Source organism: Acinonyx jubatus, chromosome C2 (genome assembly GCF_027475565.1).
Source record: "Acinonyx jubatus isolate Ajub_Pintada_27869175 chromosome C2, VMU_Ajub_asm_v1.0, whole genome shotgun sequence".
In the NCBI taxonomy this organism is placed as follows: domain Eukaryota; kingdom Metazoa; phylum Chordata; class Mammalia; order Carnivora; family Felidae; genus Acinonyx; species Acinonyx jubatus.
In genome coordinates, this window is record NC_069384.1 from 82,323,799 (window position 1) to 82,349,113 (window position 25,315).

At 38.2% G+C, this 25,315-nt stretch overlaps 1 protein-coding gene and 1 pseudogene across 12 annotated transcripts in view; both read right to left on the reverse strand.

Annotated features, from left to right (window-relative positions):
• The window catches only part of KLHL24 (kelch like family member 24), a 43,932-nt gene extending 18,985 nt beyond the window's left edge, over positions 1–24,947 (reverse strand). Inside the window, exons 1-5 of one of the 12 annotated variants that reach the window (XM_053221160.1) lie at positions 24,810–24,947; positions 17,936–18,064; positions 15,867–15,929; positions 10,776–10,917; positions 7,946–8,926 (exon numbers count right to left, since the gene is read on the reverse strand). In XM_053221160.1, the coding sequence (XP_053077135.1) occupies positions 7,946–8,865 (920 nt within the window). In that variant the 5' untranslated portion in view covers positions 8,866–8,926; positions 10,776–10,917; positions 15,867–15,929; positions 17,936–18,064; positions 24,810–24,947. Of the gene's footprint in view, positions 1–4,862; positions 4,983–7,945; positions 8,927–10,775; positions 10,918–15,866; positions 15,930–17,935; positions 18,065–18,581; positions 20,117–24,645; positions 24,790–24,809 lie in introns of those variants that run through there. The other 11 variants (XM_027061341.2, XM_053221163.1, XM_053221157.1 and 8 more) reach the window with 11 other exon arrangements.
• Positions 1,034–1,198, reverse strand: LOC113600048 (uncharacterized; annotated as a pseudogene).
• Positions 24,948–25,315: the final 368 nt, after the last annotated feature.

Here is a 25,315-nt window from a genome sequence, read left to right on the forward strand (position 1 = left end):
TTTGTACCTTGGGACAAGAGAAAATAGCACAAAAAGCTAATGGCCAAAACAATTAGTCCCACTAAAAAAAAAAAAACAAAAACACAAAAAAACAATTAGTCCCACTAAATAAAGGATCATTTCAGGTGTACTGGAATGTGTTTTTATTTGAAAGGATCAATAAACTAGTAATTTTGCCTGTATGGAAGGTCTTATTTGCAGCCAAATGGCTTTTAACTTAGAGACAGGTCTAGTGTTCTCATTATAGAGACTGTTAACCCAATAAAAGTTATTTTTATTTCTTGAGCTTGGAAAACTTTTATCTATGGTAGGGAGATGATAGCCTTAATGGAAATAAGTTACTCCAGCTGATGATGGCAACTAGAACAAAAAGGCATTCAAGATGATACTATAGGATGAATAAAAGTCTGGATATCCAATTCAATCTATGTATGTATTTTTGAGAGAGAGTGTGTGCGAGCAGGGGAGGGGCAGGGGGAGAGGGAAGGAGAGGGGGAGGGGGAGATAGAGGGAGAGAGAGGGAGGGAGGGAGGGGGGAGAGAGAGAGAGAGAGAGAGAGAGAGAGAGAGAAAGAGAGGCAGAGAGAGAGAGAGACAGAGACAGAGAGAGAATGAATCCCAAGCAGGCTCCACGCCCAGCACAGAGCCCAACTCTGGGCTTGATATTATGACCCTGAGATCATGACCTGAGTTGAGACCAAGAGGCGGACGCTCAACGGACTTAGCCACCCAGGCACCCCTCAATCTAATTTTTAGAGTGAATGTTACTTTATTTTATTAATATTTAATTAATTAATTATTGTTATATATTTTATTAATGCTTTAAAATGAAAATTCTGATTTTGCTGTGATAAAATAACAAATATTTGCTGTTCCTGGGGGTGTATGACAACCAAATTATCCTTTGAAAAAATTTACTATGGTAATTACTGTTAAAAAAATTGTCACCCTCTCTTATCATGAATTTAAGATCAAATTAGAAGATTACATTCTTTGATTTATGTGAAAGATAAAATAATTATAAATCCATAGGATATTCTCAACCTGATGAATAAAATGTGTAATAATTATCAGGTTCAGTTAAGAATCTTAAAAAGCAAAATACAGGACTTGTCGGCTAAAATAACAAACCTACTTATTATTAATGCCAAATATGCCAGATACTACACTTAATCTTAGCCAAAAGGCCGAGAAGCAATATTGCCAAATATGCCAGAGATAGGTGAACTGCCAAACTAACTCTCATCAACAAAAAAGGGATCAATGGGAATGGTTAATGGTTAATGGGAAGAATAGCTGAACATATTTAAAAAGCACAACAGGAAAGGCAGTGTCTCCATATAGCAGGACATTGGAAGGGAGAAGGGAAAGATATTAGTAATATAATCTATTCATCATTCCAAGATTCAAAGATATCTGAAAACTGCTCCACCAAACAAAATAATTAACTAAAATAGAGATATGAGACATGGTTCTTTAGTCCATAAGGTATGACACTTACTAAACTCAATGTATTAATATATCTAAAAAAAACCCCTACATATCAAAAGAGGGGTTTGGTCAGTTATAGAAGCAACAAGTAAATGAATGAAAAAGTATAATAATCACAGAGGTAAACATTTCCTGTGCTCATTCAAGTTATTTCTAAGGGAAAAAGAATCTTAGGTTAGCTAACTTGAACATTACTGGTTCTTTGGTAAGAATATTTTTGTGGTTGTGGAGACTTGCTCAAGCTATACTAGCTGAGAGGATTCTGATTCTAAAGATCTACTAACTCCCTTTGTTTGGATTCCATGCTTGCCCAAACAGCCTTTGAAAACCTTCCCACTTAGTGACCTGTCCATAGTAAGAGAATACTCTAAACAGACTGACTTAAAGATCTATATGTGCTGATATAGAATAATCTCCAAGATACTTATAAGTGATAAAAACAAGGTGCAGAGTGGAGTGTATAAAAAAAATAGGCAGGTATGTGTGCATATATTCACATGCCCACTTCTATATGCAAAGTATGTTTCTAAAGAGTTCAAAAAACTGGCAACAGGTATCCTTTGGGGAGAATTGATATATCAAGGGTCAGGTAGAGGGAGACTTACATGTATACTTTCATGTAAAAATGTTTGAGTTAAAAATAAAGAAACTAACATGGAGAAAAATGGTAAACTATGCATACTATAGTATAACAGATTATTATTCTTAAGAGGGACTGGAAAAAATTGAAAACACTGAATTTTAAAATACTCTTTCTTTTTTCTGTGAGAGAGAGAGAGACAGAGAGAGAGAGAGAGAGAGAGAGAGAGAGAGAGAGAGAGAGAGCACAAGTGGGGGAGAGAGGCAGAGAGTGAGAAAGAGAGATAAACTCCATGCTCAGCATGGAGCCTGATGCAGGGCTCGATCCCACTACCCTGGGATCATGACCTGAACCAAAATCAAGAGTTGGATGCCCAACCGACTGAGCCACCCAGATGTCCCGAAAATACTATTTCTTAAAAACAAACAAACAAAAAAAATTAAAAGATTTATGTATTTATTTTGAGAGAGACAGAGATAGTGAGAGTGGGGGAGGGGCAGAGAGAGAGGAAGAGAGAGAGAATCCGAAACAGACTCCACAGCACAGAGCTGGATGTGGGGCCAATCTCATGACCGTGAGACCATGACCTGTGCCAAAATCAAGAGTTGGCTGCTTAACCGACTGAGCTACCCAGGCACCACTACCCCCTGCCCAAAATCTTAATCATATCTTTGTCTACTCATTGGTTTCCAACAGGAACTTGAACCTTGTCTTCCTTATGCACATAATTTTCATTATATAGTAACTGATTATTAGGCAAGATAGACAATTATTAGAAAAATACTTAAAACTAATTCCAAACTCAAAATGATAAGTTATTAAATCTTAGCTATCCCTATTCTTCAATGGAATGTGACAAAGAGCATCAAATTTTTCCATAGACATGAACAAACTATGCTTAAAATAAACCACATTAAGTATTTCTGTCTCTCAAACAATATTTCCTATTCTGTAAAAGTACAGCACAAATATGTAATGTATTTTTATTATTCATAAAACAAGTAAAAACTTTTATTGTGTATTTTTGTGTCAAATACGAGCATATACACTTTTCATATGGTATTTCCAATCCTCGCAATATTACAAAGTGGCATTAGGCTTATTTTAGAGAAAAGGAAACTGATAGAGAAGTGAAAATGCTTTGCCTAAAGTCATGGAACTAACTATTTGTACAGAGCCAGATCCTAGACTAAGCCTGATTCTGAAGCCAGTATTCTGAACACATAATGATGCTTGCACTTGTTTATTAAAAAATAGCATTATGCATTAGTACAGAGATTTAAAGTTACATAATATATATTAATAAAAACACAACTATTCCTAAGCTTTATTCCTATGATTGGTCTCTATTATTTTTTCTACCAGGGCTTTACAACTGGTAGTACAGATTATCAGAATTTACATGCTCTTAGATTGGCCCACACTTTCTTTCTAAGTAACCCTATCATACTGTTTTCAATATAATGTATGTTGGGGTTTTCTCTCTCATTTGAGAGACACGTGGGTATATATAGGTAGAATATCCAGTATGGATTGAGCTCCAGAGAATACTTGGCACAGGATAAGCATTGAAGAAATACTGGCTGATGTGAGGACTATAACCTAACTGTACAGTGGTAGGAACAGACTGTCATCACCCTAATCCAGAGTTAACTTTTGCATCACTAAAGGTGGGACGACCAGATATACTATGTCTCTTAATGTAATGCCATACAATATATACACATTACCTAGGATGAATTCTAGCCAAAAATATTTAACTTGTCTCCATCAAGCTGGAGCTTGTAGAGCTAACTTCCAGTTTCCAGTAAACATAGCTAAATTCAACTAAGTAACACCATAAGGAAGCAACCTAATACAGAAGGTGCAATATTCTCCTGGGCAACTTGCCCATCAACAAGTTAAAATTATGAAAAAGAAACTGTTCTAGAATAAAAGACTTGGTGGAAATAACTACATGCAATGAGTGGTCTTTGACTGGATCAAGGTTCATTATGGAACAGTTTAGGGATTGGGGAAATATGGATATGGACTGGGTATTAGTTAATATGAAAGAATTATTATTGGGGCGCCTGGGTGGCTCAGTCAGTTAAGCGTCTGACTTTGGCTCAGGTCATGATCTCACGGTTCATGGGTTGAAGCTCCATGTCAGATCTGTGCTGACAGCTCAGAGCCTGGAGATTCTGCTCCACATTCTGTGTCTCCCTTTCTCTCTGCCCCTCCCCCATCGTGCTGTTGCGCGCGCGCTCTCTCTCTCAAAATATAAATAAACATTAAAAAAATTAACAAAATATTTCAGCTCATGACCTGAGCTGAAGTTAGACGCTCACTGACTGAGCCACCATGGTACGCCTATGTTATTGTTTTAAAGATGCATCCTGAAGTAAAAATAAACAAACAAATAATTTTTTAAAAATTGGCTGAATAAATGGATGAATAAAAGAAAGAGAGAAGTCTGGGCTGGAGATATAGGTTTGATAGTCAATAGCATATATGGTAATTAAAATGAAGAGAATAGATGAGATAACCTGGGAAGATGTAATACAAGGCAAGACAGACAGATGTGAACCAAGGGGATGATGAACATTTCAAAGATAAGACATAGAACCATCAAATTGGAAAAGAGCAGCTGGAGAAGAAGACCATAAGGAAAATAGTGTTTCAGAAGCTTGTGGAGGAGAGAGCATCAAGAAAAAGTAAAACAATTGATAATGTCAAATCCTAGTGAGAGATCAAGGTGAATAAAGACTGCAAAGAAGCTAACAAATAACAAATAGAAGGTCAGTAATGACCTGATTGAGAGGAGTTTCAGTAGAGGGACTGGAGCAGAAGTCAGAGGAGTAAACTGTACTTGAAGTGGAGACATCACTCCTCTTTCAAAGAAGTTTGGAGTTTCTCAGAAAGATGAGAACCTGTACAAACAATACACATTGTTCAGATAATGAAATTCCTAGTGATTGGTACTAATATGCAGTAACAGATAAGTGAAAGAATATAAAGAACAGGAGGTGATGGTAGAGTTGTAAAATAAAGCATTTCTCCTTATATTCCTCATGTAATGCCTACATAAAATAAATATCTTCTATTACATTTACAATATTCTGTAAATTCAATGTAACTACAGTTTGGTTTTTCCTACTTTTCCCTTAAATAAAGATGACATTACAACCTTACACAGATTATTTCACTGTATGAAATGGATTGATTCCCTTAAAAATTGGATGTAAAATACATTTTTACAAATCAAATAATTAAGTGAATTGGAAAATTATCTATTTATATTCTAAGCTTAATTATCCTTAGGCTGCAATCTGACTTCATTTATGTCATATTTTTATAATGTTAATAATAAAATAACTTGGTTTGATTTTACAACATATATTCCTTGGTCCCTAATTCTAATCTTATGCATATATAGGAGATATGCAGGAAAGGTATTATTAACCCTATGTGACCCAAAACCATTCTCTCTGCTATAAGGGCATTCTGTTTAGAAAAATACACAATTTGGGGGTACGTGGGTGGCTCAGTTGGTTGAGCATCTAACCCTTGATTTCAGTTCAGGTCATGATACCAGGGTTGTGGGATCAAGCCCCATGTAGGGCTCCATGCTGAGTGTGGAATCTCCTTGAGATTCTCTCTCTCTCCCTCTGCTCCTCTCCTCCGTGCACTCTCTCTCTCTCTCTAAAAGAAAACACACGATTTTCCCCTTGGAGGGATACTGTGTATCCGGAAAAGTTCTAGAACAGCCCCAAAGCTGTTCAGTGTTTTTTTTTTTTAATGTTTATTGATTTATTTTTGGGAGAGAGAGTGAGCACAAGCAGGAGAGGGCAGAGAGAGAGGGAGAGAAAGAATCCCAAGCAGGTTCTGCACTGTTAGCTCAGAGCCTGACGTGAGGATTGATCCCATGAACCGTAAGATCATGACCTGAGCCAAAATCAAGAGTTGGTGCTTAACTGGCTGAGCCACCCAGGCATCCCCAGTGTTCTTAATTAATACACTGAAGAACCCTGGTCTTTTACATTTCTAAGCTCAGCCCAAGTTTCATAACAGTCCTTAAATAAAATAACAGCTTAAAAAAAATCAGTATATTATATAATAAAATTGCATGTTCTTGTCCTTTGTTTAAAAACTGAGTAAAATATTTTATATTTCTTTCTTATAAAGCAATTACTTTTCATGAAACTCGGTTGACTTTGAAGAAAAAAAGTGCACTCTAACTCTAATACAAAGAAATATTACATTATTTTTTTGTAGTTTTAATTACCCAATACTGTATCCAAAAAAGTTCAGACTGGGAGTTTTCTTAAAGTGGGTCAGACCTGGGGCGCCTGGGTGGCGCAGTCGGTTAAGCGTCCGACTTCAGCCAGGTCACGATCTTGCGGTCCGTGAGTTCGAGCCCCGCGTCAGGCTCTGGGCTGATGGCTCAGAGCCTGGAGCCTGTTTCTGATTCTGTGTCCCCCTCTCTCTCTGCCCCTCCCCCGTTCATGCTCTGTCTCTCTCTGTCCCAAAAATAAATAAACGTTGAAAAAAAAAATTAAAAAAAAAAAAGTGGGTCAGACCTATACTATACTACATAAGTAATAATAGCTAATAATTTTTAAGTACTTCTGCACACCACTTCTGATGATGAGTACCTTAAGAGTTATTGCACTTAATAGTTAACTAAGTACTATTTAAATCATCATTCTCATTTTACATATGAGGAAAGAGATTAAATCTTACTATATCCAAACTAGTGTAGATTTTAAAGACATGCTATCTCCTAATATGCTGAATTTTAATCACATATAAAACAATAAGAATCAAAATCAAGTCTAAAAATTTGATTTAAGAGCTATGCTCTAGTAAATTTATAGGAAAAGTGGAGACGCTATGTGAAAATAAAAATAAACACCAGTTTCACAACAATGTGAATATATTTAACACTACTGAGTAGTACACTTAAAAATTGTTAAGAAGGTAAACTTATGTTATATGCTATTTTTTAACACAATTAAAAAAATTAGCTTTGTTAGAAAGATATTAGAAATATTTTTTACTGTAATATTTCTCACAATAGCTGTTTCTTGCTTATTCACAGTTTGGCACATTTAGTATTATTCCTTCAATTATTAAAGCATGGATATTATTTTTCTATAGTTTATGAATTGAAATCTATATGTGCTTTATAAATACACATTATAAGATGATACAAATATAATACTGAATTGAATTCCCACCTCCAAACATAAATTTCTAAATTCTCTCTGATACAATTTTTATATTCAGAAAAAAATTTAAAAATTGAGATTGACATTAAATATAGTAACCATGGCAATAAGAAGAGATCTGAAACATGGGTTTTACATCTAAGAATCCACTCAATATATAGCAGCTTATTTACTTCACATTTATATTTCAAGTTGTCTGTTTGGAAAAAAGGGAGTCTGTAAATTGGCCGATTGTTTTTTATATGTAGAGGCAATCCAAGACAGTCTACCAAAGTCTTTAGTGTACTTTATATCCAAAGGCCCTCTGGAAAGAAAAGTGAAATGATCTGGGACCCTATAAATGTTAAGAGAAATAAGTAGAAATATATTGAGATGTGCAGAGTTGTAAAGACCCTTTGCCATACCCTTTCATAGCTCAGAACAATAACAAAAAAATGTTACTGTTGAATCTAGCCTTCACTGGCAGAGACATTTTATTTTTGGGGGGAGGGGGGCATTTTAATGATTTACATAATCCATAACAAATCTTAAATCATATAAAGCTACATGTAGACAATACATAAAATAACTAACTGAGATTTCACTCAGGAGGTTTAAAAATATTAAACAAATAAAAACTTGTGTTGATTATGTTGTAGTTCATTTACAAACAGTTTTCTCACCTGCGTGGCCTAGTCCTTGGGGACATCATTTCATTCCCAAGTATGTGGTACCGTCTTGCTTCATGCAACAACTGATAACACTCAGGAGAATTCTGGATCAATTGGTCCACCTCAACTGTTTGGACAAAGTAGTTGGGATGCAACAGAGGGAGTCTCACATGTGTCAGGAGCTCATGTAACAGTGGTCTTCTCAGATCAACAGCACGATAGACCCAACGCATGACGGCTTCAAAAACCATCTCCTCTTTACCAATAACAAGTTCATCACTACAAATATAATCAATAAGTTCATCTTTATCAAGCTCAAGAAATTCTTCATGCTGAGACACATCCTCAAAAGTCTGTAATGCAAAATTCTTGCATTTTGTGAAGAGTGTTTTGAGGGAATGCGTATCAGCAAAGCGCTGGATTCCTAAGCAGTTACAAGGATCAAGTTGCTCCTCTAAGAACTTGGCACATGCATCACGGAGAACACTAATCTGAAAGAGGCTTGATGTTTCAAAGAGATATTGTACATTCTCTGTAGTGATCTTTACTTTTCCAGTATAAACATACTGCAAAAAACATTCCATGGCTTCAGCTAAAATACCATTAATCTCAACCAACATTTCTCTGCTTTCTCTGTGGTCGTTACAAAACATAGCTCTGAAATAGCTACTGCAGGCTGAGAGAACAGCTCTATGGCAAGGAAATTCTTTGCCTTCCACACAAATGATAACATCTGTGAATAAGCGGCTGTCTCGGAATTCATTGAATATCTGGAGTATGTTTTCAGCATGGGATGATCCTGAAGAGAAGTCAAAAAACTCACGGCCTGTCAGAGATTTAGGGTCCATTTCAAAAACTTTACGTTTAGTAGCTGGGGAATCACGCACCCCAAGATCCTCTCTGTTTAGTCTTCGTCCCAATATTAGTACCATTGTTACATCAGTTGACTATATAATTGTTGAGAAATGACTGTTAAGTATCTTCTTTATATGGCTACAAGTAAAAAAAAATGAAAACATTTCAATATATAAACAGCACTCTACATAGTTTCATTTTGATGTAAACACTACGACAAAATCACATGATATATCTTATACAGGACATAGAATATGATCTCATTTTAATAAAAATTGCTAAATAAAAATTTGCATTATGGGTATAATTTGCAATAGTATTCCTTAAGCCCATCTCCTCTAAAAGTATTATGCAGTTTGTGAATTACTAATAACCTCTGTCTCCCCTATTACACAGATGGGTTCCATCTACTTACTGTAGAGTTAAGAAGGAATGCTGCAAGACAAAGAATTTGACTACATTCAGAATCCTAATATAAATGTTTTATTATCTTAATATATAGTATTGCTAGAGGGGAATTCAGCTTTATCTACCAATGGCCTTTAGAAATATGTATACTGGGGCATCTGGCTGGCTAAGATGGTAGGGCATGCAACTCTGGATCTCAGGGTTGTAAGTTCAAGTACCACATTGGGTGTAGAGATTACTTAAAAGAAAAAAAAAAAGGAAACTGTCTGACCATCAAGTCCCTTTCTGGCAATCTATTCTAAACAAATAATCAGGAATATGTGGAAAGATTTATTTACAGGGATGTTGAATGATGTATTAATAGAAAATACTTAAAACAATCTAAATGCCCTACAATAGGAGATTAGTTAAACCACAGTACATCTTAAGGATGGAAGACAGTCTATGCAGCCATTTAAAATTATGTAGACTAGGGATGCCTGGGTGGCTCAGTCAGCTGACTGTCTGATTCTTGGTTTGGGCTCTGGTCATGATCTCACAGTTTGTGGGTTTGAGCCCTGTGCGGGACTCTGCACTGACAATACAGAGCCTGCTTGGGATTCTCTCTCTCTGCTCCTCCCCCACTTGCATGTGTTCTCTCTCTCTCTCAAAATAAATAAGTAAACCTAAAAAACTTAAAAAAATAAAATTATGTGGACTATGTAACAATACGGGCAAGTATTTATTAGGTAGTATGTGGAAAGCAGATCATAAAATATATGCTAAAAAACAGAAAAAAATTATGTATCAGTGGTCTCAGGGAAAGAAAAAAGGAGACACATATGCCAAAAATGGTAAGCAATTTATTTATCTTCTGTTTTTTTCTATTTCCCCCAATTTCAACTATAAGTATGTAGTATTTTGTTTTCAGATTTTTATTTTTTATTTATTTTTTATTTTTTGTAATGTTTTTATTTATTTTTGAGACAAAGAGAGACAGAGCATGAGCAGGGGAGGGTCAGAGAGAGAGGGAGATACAGAATCTGAAGCAGGCTCCAGGCTCTGAGCTGTCAGCACAGAGCCTGACGCAGGGCTCGAACTCACGGACTGTAAGATCATGACCTGAGCTGAAGTCGGATGCTTAACCAACTGAGCCACCCAGGAACCCCGTTTTCAGATTTTTAAAACATATGTATCTATGCCCTTCTCTCTTTTGCTAGTAAGAAACATCCTTAAACTTCTCTCAGAAATGACTATGAATAGGTAAACTAATGGATTGAGGCAGGGGGCTGTAGCTATCAATTCTTTTAAATTTTGATTTTTAAGGTGGTTCTTCTACTGCTACTTTTTTTCACATCTCCATAAGTTAATATGTGATCCAAAATGTATTTGTAATTGGCCTAAGAGCACTCAGAATAACTCTCAACTATTCCCATGCCCTCATAATCTCATACAGAATTCTTTCTTCTTCTTCTTCTTCTTTTTTTTTTTTGAGAGAGAGCAGGCTCAAGTGGAGGAGAGGGGCAGAGGGAGGAAGCCGGGGGGTGGGGGGGAGAGAGAGAGAGAGAGACAGAGAGAGAATCCTAGGCAGGCTACTCACTCAGCATGGAGCCTGACATAGGACTCAATACCTCAACCCTGGGATCATGATCTGAGCCTAAATCAAGATGCAGACGCTCAACTGAATGAGCCACCCAGGCACCCCATCATACAGAATTCCTTCTAACGGTCCCAGCTTATTTCTGAAATATTTCAACAGTCAGACATCCAGACCTAACTATGGCATCATAAAGAAGGCTTAAGAACATCAGAGATAACCCCCAAAATGAAATGCCATCCTACATTCACAAGCCACAAATAAAGTCGAGACTTGAGATTTAACAATCTTAATTTAGGACTGTATTTTATATACCCCATCACGTATTAAATTGTACCCCATTTTTAAAATCATGTGACATAACCAAGAAAATATGAAATATCAAAATCAAGAAGCAACGCATCTATTCCATTCTTTTTCATATTCTTATTCTATTTGCTTTCTTTTCTCCATCACTCTAATGACCCACATATCCTAGTTACAATATTCACTAGATGCTTCCAACTTTCATCAACTCGCTCACTGAGTTTATTTAATTCTGTCAGTTCCATGTCTATTATCATCAACAAATACTTACTGTGTGCCCACCTTTGTCAGGATACTGTGCTACACCTATGGTTTTCAAAGATCTAAAGGTATTACTAGATATTGCTGTTGAAGTTTTTATTTTAAATATAGTTGAGACAACACATATTCACACAAAGATAAATAATAAGGGAGCATAGGCAATATGATGCCACACTGGTACAGACAGCACAGTTCCCACTTACAATGGGAATGTTTTTTACCTCTTCATATAAATTAGCATTTAATCTTCCTGAAGTCCAGATGATAGAGTTTTTCCTGGGCAGATGTATGCCAGGCTATTCTGATTGTTAGGAAAAAGTACCTGGTTATAACAACATTTGAAGGACACCTAAACGTTTGCATGTACAGAATCTTTTCTTTCTTTTTTTTTTTTTAATTTTTTTTTTTTAACGTTTATTTTTGAGACAGAGAGAGACAGAGCATGAATGGGGGAGGGGGAGAGAGAGAGGGAGACACAGAATCTGAAGCAGGCCCCAGGCTCTGAGCCATCAGCCCAGAGCCTGACGCGGGGCTCGAACTCACAGACCGCGAGATCGTGACCTGATCTGAAGTCGGACGCTTAACCGACTGAGCCACCCAGGCACCCCAAGTACAGAATCTTTTCAAAACACTCCTCTCTTCATCTCCCAATTTTGCAGGGAAAGTCAGAAAAAATTCAAGCAGTTTTATCAGTCAAATGGAATAAAGATGTGAGTATTTTCATTTGGGATCAGCAGGTGGGGATTCAGAGGCAGTAAGCTGATAGGGAAATCCCTGCTGTGTTCATGTAGATTGTGTGGATTTTAAAAGTCATAAAACAACTGAAGAAGGGCCATTTTGGTCCCCTCTAAGAATTCTGGCAAAAACTGAGGAAGTTCTTTGAACTCTATCAGGTTAGGCTGTAGGAACAAGAGCCAAACCTATGTAATAATGGTCTATTAACTGGTTTGACAATACCACGGGAGCTATATTTCTTTGTATGCATTAAAAAACAAAACAGAACAACAACACTAATCTTTTTTTTAAACTGCTTCCCATGTGCCTGGCACTTTCTAAATTCTTCATACAGATTTAATGTAATCCTCCTAACAACCCTATGAGGTTGTTACTACAATTAACAAAAAGTTGTTTTATAGCCTTAGGACTTTATATACAGGATTGAGACAGATTTTTCTAAATAGGCAAGAGCTATTTACAAAGTAAGTGAAAGACTGATAGGGATAAACTTTACCCTCACTTCTAAGTTGAAAAACAAACGAACAAACAAAATTTTAAGTATTCAAATATACATGCAATTTATTTTCTAACTGTGTAACAAAGTTTGTAATGTAATGAAACAGTTATAGCCATAGAAACTGATGTAGAAGGCCTACTTTAAAAAAAAATTTTTTTTTTTTAACGTTTATTTATTTTTGAGACAGAGAGAGACAGAGCATGAACAGGGAAGGAGCAGAGAGAGAGGGAGACACAGAATCTGAAATAGGCTCCATGCTCTGAGCTGTCAGCACAGAGCCCGACGCAGGGCTCGAACTCACGGACCGTGAGATCATGACCTGAGCTGAAGTCGGACGCTTAACCGACCAAGCCACCCAGGTACCCCTAGAAGGCCTACTTAAATAAACAAGTAAAAATAAACCTGAGAGAATGTTTATGACTAACTGGTTTTTGGAGCAATGTCAAATACCAGATATTTAGTCAGTAAAATTAGCTTTTCTTAAATTTGAGAGAATATTAGTTTACCCACATGTTATAGTCCAAGAAAGCTAGCTTTTGAACTGAAATCTCATTATGCTTTGGAGGTTTCAGGTAACAGATTTGCCTAAGAATAAAATCTTCATTTTGTTAATTCTAATACCTAAATGAATAAAATTACATAGGCTTAAAATATTTTATTACCAGTTTTAAAATGTATAATCAAGAACCAAAAAAAACAGGGAAAGGTTTCTTCTATCTCTTTTGAGACTTTCCTGACTAGAGAGTTCACGTTTGTCTCCTTGCAGGTCACGCAACTTCTTGGGTTATGGCTGCCCACGCATGTGTGTGCCATCCACGAACCCATGTACATATACATGGGTTAAAGTTGAAAAATTCACTTATAATACATATAGTCACTTCCAAAAGGACAGTAGCACATATCTCGAATATGCTTTTAATCTGAAGTTATCTCAGTATTGGTTCAATACACAGAAACCTATCTCCCATAGATGAGAGATCACTACTGTGCCTGAATGCCAATTTTTTGTTGTTGAAACTGAAAAAAGTTCAAAGCATGGAATATCACAAGTGATAACCATTCAATTATGATAAACATAAATACGATATGGAATATAACTTATTTTAATCTTCCCAAATAAAAAATGTGTCTATAAATTTGCTTACTTAGTTTAAATTCTTATTGCATTTCAGATTCAAAAAATTCACAAACTATTGTTTTTGACTGGTGATATAATGACTGGCATCCACGACAACAAAAATCTTGGACTTTATGCCTTTTCTGTTCTACATTTTTGTTCTCTCAATCTTTAAATGAATGTAAAAACAATGCAACAGAATGCAAACAAAATGCAAAACAAAATAACACACTGTAAGAACTAAGAATTTCCTTTTGGCTAAAAGGGACAAGTAAGAAAAATGAAAAGATACTCTGCTTTCTGTATCTAGTAATCATACTGTATCTGGTATTTGTTAAATGGTATCCGTATCTGATAAATTTAGGGATAGTAGATTGAGTGAGTTAAGTATTAATATAAGGCTGATGTTACAGGAGTTAAGAAGGGTTTGTTTTCTTATGCTATTTTCTGCCTCTTATTCTTATAGCTGGTTCCTTGACTGTTGACTGACAAGAGGTCTTCCACTGCTTCCACCCAAGGTAAAACTGAAAATCCCGTATTAGAACAGCTATAAAATCACCTGCTATTACAAAGTATTCAGCAGCAAAAAGATACTTGTTTACTGCTTTGTAAGAGAGACTATCTCACAGATCTGAGCTGTTTGCTTCCAAGAAGCTTTGGCCTGGCTTTTTGCACATCTTCATCTTCTCTAGACTTTCTGAGAAAGTCTCCCATTAACCAGTCTGCACAACACAAAATATAAATTCTTCCTATTGATGACAGGATAAATAATTTACACAGGGGTCTTAGAAATATGAGATGCATTTCAAAGTGAATCTTTTGGGCTTCCAGGTATACTTTAATAGCTTTTGTTTTCCCATTTTAACACAAAGTGTTTTATTTTAACTAGTAATGGTTAAAAATGTAAAGTTACATTTAATCACATCTCAAAGTAGAGTATCTAATATAGGTTCAAGATTTATAATAAGTGATATAATAAATGAATTCATACACAATCAAGCAAACAAAACATAAATTACAGATTGAATTCTAAAAACTGAGCAAATATCAAAGCATCATCATTCCTTTCAGGAAAGAGCAAGCAACTAAATAAGCATCGCAGGGCTCCTGGGCGGCTCAGTCAGTTGAGCGTCTGACTTCTGCTCAGGTCAAGATCTCACGGTTAGTGAGCTCGAGCCCCACGTGGGGCTCACTGCTGTTGGGGCGGAGCCTGCTTTGGATCTTCTGCCCCACCCCCACCCGCCTGTCCCTCCCCAGCTCACATGCTTGCTTTCTCAAAAATAAATAAACATTAGAAAAAAAATAAGCATCTCTAGATAAAATAAGAGGGAAAGATGTTTGCTCCAAAGGAATATAATGACACGAAGTTTTATCTAGATAAAGGTAGTGAATACAAGGGTGATCAGACTGCCAAGTCAGCAACTGACTGCCAGAGTCACAGGATTTGTCTAGAAAAGCTAGATCCCTTTCTTTCTCTCCCTCATTTCTTCAGGGTCTTTATTCCTGATGCTACACTTGAGAGACTTTTCTTAACATAAAGATTCTTCTGGTTAAAGGTACTCTAGCATTGGGGCACTTGGGTGGCTTAGTCGGTTAAGAGCCCAATTCTTGGTTTCAGCTCAGGTCATGATCTCAGGGTTCATAAGTTCAAGTCCCATGTTGGGTTTCATGCTGGTGATGCAGAGCCTGCTCAGGATTCTCTCTCACTTCTTCTCTCCCTGCTCCTCCCCTGCTCACTCTCTCACACTCTCTCAAAATAAATAAATAAATAAACTTAAAAAGAAAAATAACTAAAGGTACTTTAGGGTTTTATTTCCAACTGTAGAACTCATGCATGTTGTAGACCTAGCTCCTGATTGCTAGGTAGATTTAAAATTATGTTTTTGGCCTATGTCACAGAAACATGAGGGGAGATAACTTATTTTAGTATTTGTAAGACTAGAGAAAAATTAGAAGAGGGGCTAAGGATATCAGGGAGGAGCTGAAACAAGTAGATAAATACTTTATTTGTTAACAGAAATGACTGTGACACTGTCTTCCTTTGATCTTGAGAATAGATATAATTTGTTCCCCATTACTCTGATTAGCCTAAGTAGTCCCTGGTTAAAGAAAGAAAAATGGCTTAGATTCTCTAATAGCAATGTTTAGGAGTTTATAAATACTGTAAATATAATACCTTTTGAGCATTTGCTTGATCAAAGCCCCGGTAAAAATACTTGTGTTATTTTAATTTCCACACCTAAAATAAACAGAGAACAGCAATTTATAAATAAGATACTAATCACATCATGCATAGTTGGCATTATTTACAAATATATTGAGGGGTGCCTGGGTGGCTCAGTTGGTTGAACATCTGACTTGGGCTCAGGTCATGATCTCACCGCTTGTGGGTTCAAGCCCTGCGTTGGGCTCTGTGCTGACAGCTCAGAGCCTGGAGCCTGCTTCAGATTCTGTGTCCTGCTCTCTCTCTGCCCCTCCCTCGCTCATGCTCTGTCCCTCTCTCTCTCTCAAGAATAAATAAAACATTAAAAAAATAAAAAAAAAAACAAATATATTGAAACAGTTTTTAGATTTCAGTTTCTGACTTTCGCACAGTTTAAAAGTTTTGCATAGAAAGTCATTACTGAACAATTCCCTAAAACAAATTAATAATTTTGTGCTATTTTACATATGCATTAGTTTCCTTATTTATCAGCTTCCTTACTTGACAATATTATCTTGGAGTAAAGTTTCTTGAAAGATGAGTAAACAAATATTTGTGTCAACAGCAAGCTAACTGGTGGCACTGAGATGACAAAAATATATATCCTGTGATAATTCTGCAATGGATATTTGAAGAGTGTCTGGTAATTGATGTTTCATCTGAGTTTGGGGCCAGTAAATAATAGAGTTGGTCTATCAATATTAGAAAAATTGACAGTTTAGGGGTACCTGAATGGCTTAGTCAGTTGAGTATCTGACTTCAGCTCAGGTCATGATTTCAAGGTTCATGAGTTTGAGCCCCGTGTCAGGCTCTGTGCTGACAGCTCGGAGCCTGGAGCCTGCTTTGGATTCTGTGTCTCCCTCTCTCTCTGCCCCTCCCTCGCTTGTGCTCTGTCTCCCTGTCTTTAAGATAAATTAACATTAAAAAAATTTTTTTAAAAACCCAAAAATTGACAGTTTAGTCATTATGTAATATAAAACTATGGCATCAATTTGAGAAAATCAGAAAATTTATGGTAATTCAGGAAAAAAATTTTAGTTTTTAATCCTTAGTTATCTAGATTATCCAGACAGAAACTCAAATAATTATTTTAAAATCTTTTAATACAGAAATACATATTTTTTCTGCTTTGTTAAACCTTATAAACTTAGTACCTGTGGAAACCAACTAATTCAGCACAATTCTTTTTTTTTTTTTTTTTTTTTGGTGGAAGTGAGGGAGGAGAGGAATTTTCTCTTAAGAGAAAATACTAGAACCTTGAACTGTGCACGGAATAGCAATATTATTTAAATACAAGTGGTTCTGGTCTCTTGCCCAGATATCTTCAAACAGAACTTGTAAAGTCTTAACAACTTTAGCCCAATAACAAAAGTTGATCATGAAAATGAAGAAATGGACTGTTGATTTATACACACAGACACACACACACACACACACACATCTCTATGCCTGATTATGTTGTGATTGTGAAGTGAATGTTATTTTGAAGTTTCCTTACTCCCAGAAGTTAGTCTAACTTGTGTGTACCCTTGGTAAAAAATATTTCAACTTGGTCAAATTAGGGGATCATTAATCCTAGCTAAGTTAAATGTTTTTTCCCAATGGACAATAAGATCCTGAGCCAATGTTGGGATTTGGGTCAAATGGAGAAAGGTTTCTGAGCGCTTACTCTCTGTCTGGCACTTGAGTTGCAAATATTGAATTGAGATCCAGTTTAAGACTCTGCAGGGTTGTGGTCCCTGGCTGGCTCAGTCAGTACAGCATGTAACTCTGGATCTCGGGGTTGTGAATTTGAACTCCACCTTGGGTGTAGAGATTACTTTAATTAATTAATTAATTAAGTAAAACAACAACAAAAAAGAACTCTAAGACTGACATTAAAATAGATTCAAATTTTCAGTGTTTCACCAGCAGAAAACACAGGTACAAATTGGAATAGATTTTTCTCATGACTGATCTGGTCTACAATTATTACCTTAAGGAGTAGAATCACAAGGCAATTCACTAGGGCATTTTGAGCAGAGTTTTAAAGTAATACTTACCACCCTAATAAGTAAGGGCAAGGGACAGAGGAGGCCAATGTAAAGTCGAGAGGAGCTACAATATCACAGTTGATCTAGAGTGTAGCTATGCTGCAACCAAGCTTAATTTTCCTTTAGAATGCAGGAATCCTATACAAAGAAAGAAATTACTATCAGTCTTAAAGATAGTGTGGATTAATGAGGAGCTTTAAAGACTAATAAATACCAAATAGTAAAGGAAACCAATATTTTCACTAATGTGGTCTCTACAACTAGCAGTACTGACTTGCCACATACTATGCTCTACACTACTCCATTTTCTCAAATTTAACTTTGAGTGAAGAAAAACACAGCAGAGACAACCAGAAGACTAAAAAGAAGAGGTTTATCTTTAAAGATATATAAAGTTACAAAGTAAATCCAAAGAAGGAAAGCTTAGCACAAAAACAAACACTCAGATCAATGGAACAGAATAGAGAACCCAAAAATAGACCCACAAACGTATGGCCAACTAATCCTTGGCAAAGCAGGAAAGAATATCCAATGGAATAAAGACAGTCTCTTCAGCAAGTGGTGCTGGGAAAACTGGACAGCGACATGCAGAAAAATGAATCTGGACCACTTTCTTACACCATACACAAAAATAAACTCAAAATGGATGGAAGACCTAAATGTAACACAGGAAGCCATCAAAATCCTCCAGGAGAAAGCAGGCAAAAACATCTTTGACCTTGGCCATGGCAACTTTTACTCAACACAGCTCTGGAGGCAAGGGAAACAAAAGCAAAAATAAAAAGCTTCTGCACAGTGAAGGAAACAATCAGCAAAACTAAAAGGCAACCGACGTAATGGGAGAAGATATTTGCAAATGACATATCAGATAAAGGGTTAGTATCCAAAATCTATAGAGAACTTATCAAACTCAACACCCAAAAAACAAATAATCCAGTGAAGAAATGGGCAAGACATGAATAGACACTTCTCCAAAGAAGACATCCAGATGGCCAACCGACACCTGAAAAAAATGCTCAACATCACTCATCATCAGGGAAATACAAATCAAAACTACAATGAGCTACCACCTCACACCTGTCAGAATGGCTAACATAAACAACTCAGGCAACAACAGATGTTGGCGAGGATGTGGAGAAAGAGGATCTCTTTTGCACTGCTGGTGGGAATGCAAACTGGTGCAGCCACTCTGGAAAACAGTATGAAAGTTCCTAAAAAATTAAAAATAGAACTATCCTAGGACCCAGCAATTGCGCTACTAAGTATTTATCCAAGGGATACAGGTGTGCTGTTTTGAAGGGGCACATGCACCCCAATGTTTATAGCAGAACTATCAACAATAACCAAAGTATGGAAAGAGCCCAAATGTCCACTGATGGATGAATGGATAAAGATGTGGTATATATATACAATGGAGTATTACTTGGCAATCAAAAATAATGAAATCTTGCCATTTGCAACTACGTGGATGGAACTAGAGGGTATTATGCTAAGCAAGATTAGTCAGAGAAAGACAAATATCATATGACTTCACTTATATGAGGACTTTAAGATACAAAACAGATGAACATAAGGGAAGGGAAGCAAAAATAATACAAAAACAGGGAGGGAGACAAAACATAAAAGACTCTTAAATATAGAGAACAGAGGGTTGTTGGAGGGGGATGGGCTAAATGGGTAAGGGGCATTAAGGAATCTACTCCTGAAATTATTGTTGCACTATATACTAACTTGGATGTAAATTTAAAAATAAAAAATTATTAAAAAAAAAAAAGAAGGAAAGCCAGAAAAGTGCAACATAGTAAATCCATTATTTAAAAATGACTAGAGGGACACCTAGGTGGCTCAGTCAGCTAAGTGTCAGACTCTTGATTTCGGCTCAGGTCATGATCTCCCTGTTTGTGGCTCTGGGTCTGCCTGGGACTCTCTCTTTCTCTCTCTCTCTGCCCACCCCCCACTCCTGTGTGCTCTCCCTCTCTTTCTCTCCAAATAAATAAACTTAAGAAAAACCAACCGTATACTTTTTATAAATTTCAAATATTTTCACCCTATTTTCTTAAAAGCTTATTTATTTGAACCATTCTATTCAATGACTTGTTAAAAACTATAAATTTACACTCTCGAAATTTTAATTTAAAGCTTTACTCTTGGAGCAGTGAGTGGTTCCTAAACCAACTTTTACAAATCCAGTATTTAAAGCCCAGTCTTAAAAATATTATTTTTTCTTTCTTTCTTTTTTTTTCCCCTGAGAGGAGGATAAAGGGTTTATTTTACATAACTGAATGGAAAATAATTCAAGAAATAGTAAATAAACAATATATTATTTTCAACATTTCTAATTTCTTTTTTATTCTTTTAAAGTTTGTTTGTTTGTTTGTTTGTTTGTTTATTTATTTATTTATTTATTAAAGTGTATTTATTTGAGAGAGACAGGAAGAGAGAAAGAACCCCAAGCAGGCTGTACATCCAGTGCAGAGCCCCACACAGGCCTCAAACTCCAAAACTGTGAGATCACATCCTGAGCCAAAATCAAGCGTCAGATGCTTAATTGACTGAGCCACACAGGCGCCCCTTAAAGTTTATTTATTTATTTTGAGAGAGAGAGAGTGCATGCAAGTGGGAGAGGGGCAGAGAGAGAGGGAGAGAGAAAGAGAATCTTAAGCAGGCTCCGTGCCATCAGTTCAGAGCCCGATGCAGGCTTGAACACAGAAATCATGAGATCATGACATGAGCCAAAATCAAGAGCTGAAGCCTAACCAACTGAGCCACCCAGGTACCCCTAGCGTTTCTAATTTCTTAATGGAACCATCAAGAACACATTTACCCACCATAAGACACCAGAAACCAACTAACACTTAAATTTTTCTCTAGGTTTATAGCAATTAGGGATTATCCCTTGTTTACTAGAATTCAAATGGTCAATATGTTCTGACTTTGATTAATGAGAGAAAAAAACTAAGAGGTATCTAATGATGAAAACTTTAGCAGTTCTTAATGTGTCAGACTTAACAATATAGTTCTATAATTAAAAAAGAATACCCTCTTCTCTCAAATCACAGAACAAAAAAATCAGATTTCTCCATTCAGTGTTTTTCTCCCTTGCCTTAAAACTTTTGGTTACTAATATTTCCCAACCCACAAAGGAAAAAAAAATGCTAATTATCAAACATCACACCTAGGGCGCCTGGGTGGCTCAGGCCTTTAAGTGTCCAACTTTGACTTAGGTCATGATCTCACAGTTCATGAGTTCCAGTTTATATATATATATGTATGTGTATATATATATACAAGTATGTATATGTGTATACATATACGTATATGTGTATATATGTGTATATATATACGTATGTGTATATATATACGTATATAAGTATGTATACGTATACTTATATATGTGTATATATATATACACATACGTATATATATATGTGTATATATATGTAAAATCACACCTGCTATCAAGCTGCCTTATTGAGCCTACTCATGCTTCTCACTAGACTTAACATGTAAACTTAATGTCATTTGGTTTTACCCTAACATGTTTCTTTTAGGTATTTAATGCATGATTTTATTTTAAAATCAAATTAAATCTGCAAGGACCCTACCTGCTGCTCTGCCACTCAAACAGGTTTGAGATCCAGTATTTCAAGCAACTTCTCTATGTATAAAAGTACTTGTAAGTTAGTGACTTTTATTTACCTTAGTGGTGACACAAATTATTTACAGAATAAGTTTTAGAAACTATTGAGTACAAAGCCTAATCACTTTTAAACATCAAGTTGGTAGACTTTAGGATGTGCCAAATGCTGAAAAATTATAAGCCCTTGGGTGATGAATTTACAGTGACAAACCCATCAATTAAAGTCAGTATTGTGTTTTTTGTTTGTTTTTAACTTTATTTACTTTGAGAGAGAGCATGAGAGTAGGGGAGGGGTAAAGAGAGAGAGAGAGAGAGAGAGAGAGAGAGAGAGAGAATCCCAAGCAGGTCTCCTGCTGTCAGCACAGAGCTCTATTTGGGGGGGGGGGGGGGGGGTCTAACTCATGAACCGTGAGATCATGACCCGAGCTAAAAGCAAGAGTCAGACACTTAACTGACTGAGCCACCCATGAACCCCAGGTATTGTTTTTAACAGGATAAAGAATAAGGGTTTTAAAATGTCAATAGTTGTCAGGTGGCCACATTTTGTTTTAATCACAACACAATCAGAATCATACAAAACGTATTTTTCATATATTTATATGGATACACTTATGAGGCTATTTTATTTACATTTTTCAGTATACAGTCCATACCTAAATATTTATTGAAAAAGGATGTCCCAAATTTCTAGGTAAAAGTATATACAAAAATAACTGCAGTCACTTAATAGTATTTATTTGTCATAGGCTTGACCTTTGGGTTTTAATGAAATGGCAGAAAAACAAAGAAGTTAAAAGAAAGTTTTCTGAAAAAGGATTAAGGTTTTAGCAACTTGAACAGAAGTCAAGAAAGTTTAAATTAAAGCTTATAGCCCTAACTCAGAATATTTCTTTTTTCTGTTCAGGTATAAGTCACAGGCTTTGTCTAGATATGCAAGCTTTTGAATGCTGATTTAAAGATTGCATTTTGTACTTAGATACGTTAAATGCCCTCAATGCACAAGTGATGAGGAGTGTGGGATTTCATAAGCTGCCCTTCTGGTGTAGCCATCTCCACTTGAATTTTAAAAATATATTAAGAATGCATAACAAATGAGAACTGTTCATACTCAATTTCTGCTTCAGCCAGGGAACTCAATTTACCTCCTATAGAAACGCATTATTCTTGGGTGAATTCCTATAAACTTACAGGAAAAGAAAACATGATAAAACTCAAGTACCCTATTCATGAAATTAGGCAAACCGCATCTATAATACACTGTGGCTAACGTGATTGTTCTTGGAGATTTTATTATTGTCATCTTAATTTACACTTTTTAATGTTTATGGGGGGGGGGGGGCAAGAGAAAGAGGGAGAGAGAGAGAGTCCAAAGCAGGCTCCGTGGTGTCCCTCCCAAGGAGGGCTAGATCTCTCCAACCATGAGACCATGACCTGAGCCAAACTCAAAAGTCAGAGGCTTAATCCACTGAGCCACCCGGGCGCCCCTAAATTTACAATTTTAAAACAACATATTTGTAATTCACTCAAAATTTTTAATTACAATGGAGATAAATATAGGAGTGTGCCACAGTCCTCTAAACAAGGAAAACAATCTAAGCGCCGGGGTATACAAGGCGCTTAACTTTTAGAACGATATCCCTAAGCTATCATTTATTTATTTATTTTAAGTAGAATTCTAATTTTAATCTTAGTCTATACCGGGTAGATTTTAAATCTATTTTACATTCCTAATAGAAATCAAGCTCGGCTGGTGGACCTAAAAACCTGTAGCTGCAAATACTAAAAAGTAATTTTTAAAAAGCTGCTTGAAAGCAAGTGATTAATCACTAAAACCAACTGTGAACAGTCACTGCCTCAGGGGTGAGTGAGGCATCCTAAAATATGGCGTTATGGTCCTTATTTAGCTACTCATACGTTGTTTACAGAATCAGCAAGCACAAATTCACATAAGGATTTCCTTCCCACCATCTCGGTAATAAGGCGACACTAGTTAAATAGGGCTAATTTTCCGGTCCTCCAAGGGCGCCCGCGCTGCCGTCCTCTGCAGTCCCAGAACTGCCTAAGGCTCTGGCAGAAGCTGCGGCGGTCACCGAGGGACAGTCGTGACCGCCGGGAGGGCTGGGTCTCTCGCTCCAGTCCTTCCGCGCGGGAACGCGCGCCGCTAACTCCAAAAGGGCCGCAGGAGCACCGAAGCCGAGAGCGCGCGCTCCCGCGCGTCCTCCAGTTCACCTTCAAGGGGGCGGGGAAGAGCTGCTTGGGCACAGCGACAGGACAACCGCCAATAAACACTCGGAACTCGCCCAGTCGTCCCGCCTGCAGGCAGCCGCCGGCGCCCAATCCCAGCTGTGATAACAGTCAAGAGCCCCAAGTGTCCAGAACTTGGGGGGCGGGGACATTAGGAACCAAATTAAGAAACCGAGTCCTGGACTGGTAGGAAGGTGGGGAGGTTAGGCGGGGACTCTGCGGGCTGAACGCCGGCGCCCCCGCCCGCCCCGACTCCCCGGGGACAGTCGCTCCAGGGCTGGGTTCCCGGCGCTGGCTCAGCCGCCATCCGTGGTAAACAAAGGCTCGCGGGGGGTGGGGGTGGGGGCGGGGGTAACGGTCAGGTGACAGTGCCGAGCACATTTCGTAACCGCTTTAATGGGGCTTCTCTGGCCCGTTGCCCTGGGACCCACCTTGACCCCGTCAGTCCTCCCCAACAGGACCAACGGTGGCCCCCACCAAACGAAGACTTGACTTGAGACCTTCTCATTCTCAGTGCTTCTTTCGATTGAAAAAGAGCAGCGCCTCGTTCAAAGCCCATCAGCAACATGCGGGGCCCATCTGCCCAGCCCTGTCCTCCAGCTGCTCCTGCCCTCGAGGCGAAGGGGTGACCCACACCTGCTACCCCCAGCCCGGGCGGCCATGCTCCTCCCAACCCGCCCCCGGCGGGGCGCGCCAGCAGCGCCGCGGTTCCGGGAGGGTAGGAGGTGCCCTCCCTTCAGGGCTGCCGTTACAGTGCCGGGATTGAAGACCAACCCCCCGCCCCCCCCCAGGGTGCCCTGGAGACGCTGCACCCCAGACAGAGGCCCTGCAATACCAGCCTCAATCTCCCCTCAGGCCCCACGTCTGGCTCCGAGACGCCGGCCAACGCTGGCTTCCTTCTGCAGACACCCCAGTGGTCGCGACCTCGGCCGCCCCTCCGCTCCCGGCTCTGGCCGGTTCGTCGCCTTTCGGCTAGTCCGGAGCTGTCAACCCTGGTACCTCTCGACGAAGGCTGGAAACGGCCAGCAGCGGCGGCCCCTGCGTTCCCTCAGCGGCCCGCGGCGCAGCGCTCTCCCCAGCGCCGGCGTCCCCCTCCAGCCACCAGTGTCTGCTGTAGCTCACAACAAAGGAAACATGTGACCGTCCGGGCCAAAACACTGAGCGTCACCGACCCCTGGCCAATCCGAGTGGGTGCCCCCCGCCCTGGGGCACCCTGGGATATGTAGTTCCCACTCCTGGGGCGCCTTCCGGGCCACTAGGGTTTCCCGCTATGGGTGCGGGGCGGGGGGGTGTCGGTGCCAAATGTGAGGAGACCCAATTAGCAATCTAAGGGTGCTAATTCGGAAACACTTTGTTTTAGGTAGAAACGGGTTAAGGAAATCCATCCGTGTTAGGAGCCTAGTGAGAAACCCCGAGTCATTTGTTTATTGCCACGTCCCCAGGCAAAAGCGCGTTGCCGACAATTCTCAGAACCTTAGAGCGTGGGCCTAGGCATAGAGATCTTT